The following is a 6,000-nucleotide window of genomic DNA, read 5'->3' on the forward strand; positions in this document are numbered from 1 at the left end:
ATCTTTGTAAAGAATCAGGATTTCCCCCAAGCCCTCACATCTTTCCAATTATCCCTTGCTTTTCCAGTCTTCCTCCTTCTCCATGCAATCCCGTGTTTCCCACAAAGCTCTATTTCCCTGTAATTCCCTACTTCTCTCTCCAACCCCATGTCTTTTCCAACTCTACACTTCTCCCACAATTTTCTTTCTTCCCCATAATCCTTGCCCTGCCCACAACTCTCCATTTTCCCACAGCTTTCTGTTTCATTCCAGAATTCCTCTTTTGAATAATTTTACTTTCCCACAGCTCTTTGCTGTCTGTGGTCAGTCTCATATCACCATTTTATCTCCTAGGGTTCTGTTCCCGACCACGTTTCAGTTCTTCTGCCATTTTATTCTTCTATGATTTTCTGTTCTCAATTTTGCTTTTTTCTTTTCCACAACTGCCTATTCATCCCCAAATTATTCATTCTTATGCAAAAATCTCCCAGGGCTCCCCTAACCCTCTTTTTCATGACGACCAGTCTCTCCCACAACACGCTTTCCCCGTAACGAAACAACGTAAGACTGTATGATCCTTGCCCACTGCCGCCCGCCATTCCGTCATGTTCTCTGCCTGCCTGCTGTGGGTGGAGTTTAGTCAAACAATCAGTTTAATCACAGAGGTGAGAAATGCTAAAACAAAGGAAAACAGTCAAAGGAGACCAAATAATAATAATGTACTCATTAAGTGTAGTGAGATTTCCACTGTAGCTCAAACAGCAAAGAATCTGCCTGTGAGGCAGGAAACCCGGGTTTGATCCCTGGGTCGGGAAGATCCCCTGGAGAACAGAATGGCAACCCACTCCAGTATTATTGCCTGGAGAATTCCATGGACAGAGGAGCCTGGTGGGCTACAGTCCATGGGGTCACAAAGAGACATGACTGAGTGACGAACACACAGACACCAGGACCTTTAGTTCTTTCTGAAGGGGCTATAGATAATATTCTGAGCCACCTCCTGTGAGCTGTCTTATAGATACCAGAACACACCAGGTGGAAATTAACGACATGATGACCCAACTGTACCCAGGACTTGCTGCTGCTGCTGCTGCTGCTGTCGCTTCAGTCGTGTCCGACTCTGTGCGACCCCATAGACGGCAGCCCACCATGCTCCCCTGTCCCTGGGATTCTCCAGGCAAGAACACTGGAGTGGGTTGCCATTTCCTCCCACAATGCATGAAAGTGAAAAGTGAAAGTGAAGTCGCTCAGTCGTGTCTGACTCTTAGCACCATGAAGTCAGTGAAGAGGATTATCAGAGGTGACTGTACTGCTTCTGCGTGTAACGCGCCTCCCCCACCCCACCGCAACTTTGTCTCTAAAAGCTCTCACTCTCTGCCTGTCGGGGGGGTTGGCCTTTGGACAGACGTCTGCCACCCTCCTTGTAGTTGCTGGCATCTGAAACAAAGCAAATTTTTCCTTTCCACCAACCTGGCCCGCTTATTGGCTTTTGAGCGGCAAGCAGCCAGACCCTTTCATGCATACCTTTTGGTCACTGTAATCTTCTGTTCTGACAGTCCTGTATCTCTCCCTCAAGTTCCTGTCCTTTCCCACAGCACCCTTTCTCACGATTCTGTCTCTCCCATCTCTCTGTATCCTCTGACACAATTCTGTGGCTCCAAAAGTTCCTTTTTCTCTCCGGGATGCCGCGCTTTCTCACGGGTCTCTTTTCCCTTCATCATCCCTCGTCTCCCTCTTGCAGTTTTCTCTTCTGCAATTCTGTTACTCTCACAATACCTTGTCTTTCCCTCCACTCCCTGTTTCCTCTTTCTTTTGCCCCCACACATGGTTCTATTTTGCACAATCTTCCCTTGATCTTCAGAGTTCCCTGTTCTCTCCCACGCTTCCCCATTACCTTCCACGTTTCTATCCTGTCTCATGCATCTTGTTGTCTCAGATTCTTTCCTGCCACCCATGTGCGGTCCACATAACTCCTGGTATGGGTTCCCAATGCCCAGGGAGTATGGGAGTGAACAGACCCCAGGGCCTCCAATCTGTCAGGCTGGCTAAACCTTGAAGGCGGTTCCACAGCTTGAAGGGGATGCAGGGCTAGGTGTCACACATTCTCTATAGCTTATGCTCCATACTTCCTGGCTGGGGTTGCCAATTTAGGGCTTTGAAATGTCAAGGAATCCAAGGACAATGGCCCAGGGCCCAAGAGACGACATGCCTCCCCGAATGGCAGGTCTACACGGAGCTAGGAAGCTCCCAAGAGCCTGCTTGGACTTGCAAGGCTCACTGCCGGGAGTTGCTAGGAAGGAGGCCTGGCCCTTGGGCACTGTGAGGTCACCAGCAGCTGCACTTCCTGCAAGGACACTCAGGTATTCACACGCCACGGATGCAGAATGAGTGCACACCTACCACAGCCTTGTTGGATTTGCTAAGACCAGACGAGAAACCCGTGGAAAGGCAGACATGCTGGAAAGCACTCGGTGCAGACAGCAGGCCAGCTCAGCCCAGGCGGGGCTAGGCTTGGGGGTTCAGGGGTCATCTGCAATGGTGCTGGCATCTGAGACTCACAGAATGGTTGTGGCAAGAAGCGGTCTCCTTTGTGGAGCCCGAGGGGACAGCGAAGGATGCAAGAACTTAGGAGAAACAAAAAACCACAGGATGTGGAGCATGCCCCAGAGTGTCAGGTCACGAGGGTGGGTGCTGAGCTGAGACCTCGATCACGAGCCACTGTGTGACCCTCCAGGCCATGGTCTTTCTGCAAGAACTACAGAGACTGCACACAAGTTCCCACGAGCTCAGGATGTGAGGGTAAACAGTGTGGGGTGACCCTGTGAGAAATCAAAGCCTTTGTGAAGCGCCTCCAGCAGGAATGCGGTTTTGGAACGGGAAGTCATCTTCCCAGCTGGTGCCTGGTCTCCAGTTGAGCTGTTTCAAATCCTAAAAGATGACGCTGTGAAAGTGCTGCACTCAATATGCCAGCAAATTTGGAAAACTCAGCAGTGGCCAAAGGACTGGAAAAGGTCAGTTTTCATTCCAATCCCAAAGAATGCTCAAACTGCAGCTCAATTGCACTCATCTCACATGCTAGTAAAGTGATGCTTAAAATTCTCCAAGCCAGGCTTCAGGAATACGTGAACTGTGAACTTCCACATGTTCAATCTGGTTTTAGAAAAGGCAGAGGAACCAAAGATCAAATTGCCAACATCTGTTGGATCATCAAAAAAGCAAGAGAGTTCCAGAAAAAATCTACTTTTGCTTTATTGACTATGCCAAAGCCTTTAAGCGTGTGAATCATAACAAACTGTGGAAAATTTTTAAACAGATGGGAATACCAGACCACCTGACTTGCCTCCTGAGAAATCTGTATGCAGGTAAGGAAGCAACATTTAGAACTGGACATGGAACAACAGACTGGTTCCAAATAGGAAAAGGAGTACATCAAGGCTGTATATTGTCGCCCTGCTTATTTAACTTATATGCAGAGTACATCATGAGAAACGCTGGGCTGGATGAAGCACAAGCTAGAATCAAGATTGCCAGGAGAAATATCAATAACCTCAGATACACAGATGACACCACCCTTATGGCAGAAAGTGAAAATTAACTAAAGAGCCTGTTAATGAAAGTGAAAGAGGATAGTGAAAAAGTTTGCTTAACTCTCAACATTCAGAAAACTAAGATCATGGCATCTGGTCCCATCACTTCATGGCAAATAGATGGGGAAACAATGGAAACTGAGAAACTTTATTTATTTATTTTTTTGGCTCCAAAATAACTGCAGATTGGGACTGCAGTCCATGGGGTCGCAGAGTCGGACACAACTGAGCAACTGAACTGAACTGACTGCCTGGCCTCCAGGAGGAGCGCGTTCTCTGCTCCAGCCAAACAGCTGCTCCCACCATCTTGACAGGCAACCTCGACTCTCCTGAGATGGGGCTGCAGGGTCCATGCCCGTTGACATGAGCCTTTCCCCCCTTCTCCCGTCTTCTAAATTCCTCTGCTCTCTGTGGGCTCGTCACTCTTGGTGTGACCTACCCCGACCTGGAGCCACCCGGACGTATCTTCATCCTGCCCTGGGAGGACCCTCCCAGCGCCTCTCCCCATGCAGCCCACCGTGGGGTTTCATGTGGTGGTCGTGGGGATGCTACAAGCGCTCTTGTTGGCCTGGTGATTAAGAATTTGCTTTATGATGCAAGGAACACCAGTCTGACCCCTGGTCCGAGAAGATCCCACATGCCATGGGGCAATAAAGCCCGTGTGCCACCAACTACTCAGCCTATGAGCCACAAATACTGAAACCCATGCTCTGCAACAACAGAAGCCACTACAATGACAAACCCACTTACGGCAACTAGAGAAAGCCCACGTATAGCAACAACAGGCCCAGCACAGCTACAAAGAAATAATTTAAAATAATGCACTTAAAGCACAAGCGACTCAAAAAAAAAAAAAAAAAAATGTTGGACGTCATCGAAATTAAAAAAATAAAGGAAAAAGGAAGTGCTGTGAACGATGGCATATCCGTAGAGGGCAGGAGACTAGTTTTAGCGAGGGGTCCAGGACACCTCCTTGAGAATGAAGTGACATTTGAGTTGAGACCTGAGTGCAGTGTGGGAGTGAGCCACGAGAACATCAGGAGAGCTTCATAGGCAGAAAAGGGGATGTGCAAAGGCCATGTGGCAGGATTGAGCTTGGGTATAAAGAAACCTGTGCCTGAAGTTTGTGAGCGAGCAGAGGGTCATGACGGGAACAGGCTGCAGCCGTCCATAGCGTGTATAGGTTGAGAGAATTTGAGATTTGGAGGTTTTCAGCAACGGGAGTCACCTGCCTCATGCACAGTTGAAAAGGCCACCCTTCCCTATGTCTTCCATGGCTCACACACACACACACACACACACACACACACCCTAGAACCTGGCACAACAGCAGGCAAGCCTGGGTATTTCTGCCCTGAGAGAATAATCTTCACATCTGTTCCCACAGGTTCCAGAGGCAGGTGTGTCATTGGGATGGATTAAACGGGCCTCTAAGGGTACAGTTTTGGCGAGTGATGCCTGGCTTTGATTCCACTGATTGCTCCCCACACCCTTCCCCCTCCTCCAGCCACATGGCATCATCTGTGAAAAGGCCACTCTTAGTTTTACCAAGAGAAGGCCTCCGGGTACTTCCTAGAATTGTGCAAGTGGTGGCCAGGTGACCATGGAGCCCCCTGCCCGAGTGACCCCCCCACCCCCCAGGACCACAGAGCACTGAGATATCGGGACCCCTGATTTAGCGCAAGTCCCAGGGCCCTGAAGCTGCATGGTGTCAACAGGCCCGGTTTCCATTTGCTCTGCAGCGTCCACAGGGTTTGGCTGAGAGTGTCTCAGGGTAAGGGCAGTGGGGTGGATACAGTCATGACATCAGTCAAGTTGCCCGAGATGATCCGGTAGGGTTTGCTCTGTCCTTTGGGCTGCTTTAATCCCGCGTAGGTGGACGTATTATGTATTTTTCTTTTTTCGCTTTTTAATACGGCCGTGCAAGTTGTGAAAGGCATTCCCGGACATTGACACTGACCCGTGACAGTCTTTCCTCCTCCCCAGGTTCCGGCGGCAGCACCATTGAAATCCACATCGCAAGCGGGTCCCGCGGCGGAAAGGCCCCCGACTCTCTTCCGAAAGTCCAAGGAACCCCGTAGAGAGGACGAGACAGAGGGCTCTGGACCCTGTGTGTATTTTCAGACGCGACGGTTCTCATCCCTTATGACGGTACCCTTGCCCTTCAGTCAGCACACTGCGGGGTGTAGCGTCCCCCCCAACTGAATCTTCCTGCCATCACAGTTAACAGAGTGTTCCCTGGCAGCCTCTGTGTGATGCAGAGGCCCACCGTGAGCCTGTGCTTGGAAAGGAAAGGCAGATTCCCTTGGAGCCCAGCAGCTTGTCCGGAGTCTCCGTGGACGTTCGTTTCTCTGATCTGGCTGTAATGTCAACGCCAGATCCAGGTCCTTGGAAGAGTTAATAAATAACAATAATTAAAAAAAAGAAGTAGTTG

The 6,000-nt window shown here is 49.7% G+C and overlaps 1 protein-coding gene across 1 annotated transcript in view; it reads left to right on the forward strand.

The window, feature by feature from the left end:
* The window catches only part of GPR143 (G protein-coupled receptor 143), a 29,699-nt gene extending 23,699 nt beyond the window's left edge, over positions 1-6,000 (forward strand). Inside the window, exon 9 of the mRNA XM_002700459.6 lies at positions 5,553-6,000. Coding sequence (XP_002700505.1) covers positions 5,553-5,647 — 95 coding nt within the window. The 3' untranslated portion in view covers positions 5,648-6,000. The remainder of the gene's footprint in view (positions 1-5,552) is intronic.

This window comes from Bos taurus, chromosome X, assembly GCF_002263795.3.
Source record: "Bos taurus isolate L1 Dominette 01449 registration number 42190680 breed Hereford chromosome X, ARS-UCD2.0, whole genome shotgun sequence".
Classification (NCBI taxonomy): domain Eukaryota; kingdom Metazoa; phylum Chordata; class Mammalia; order Artiodactyla; family Bovidae; genus Bos; species Bos taurus.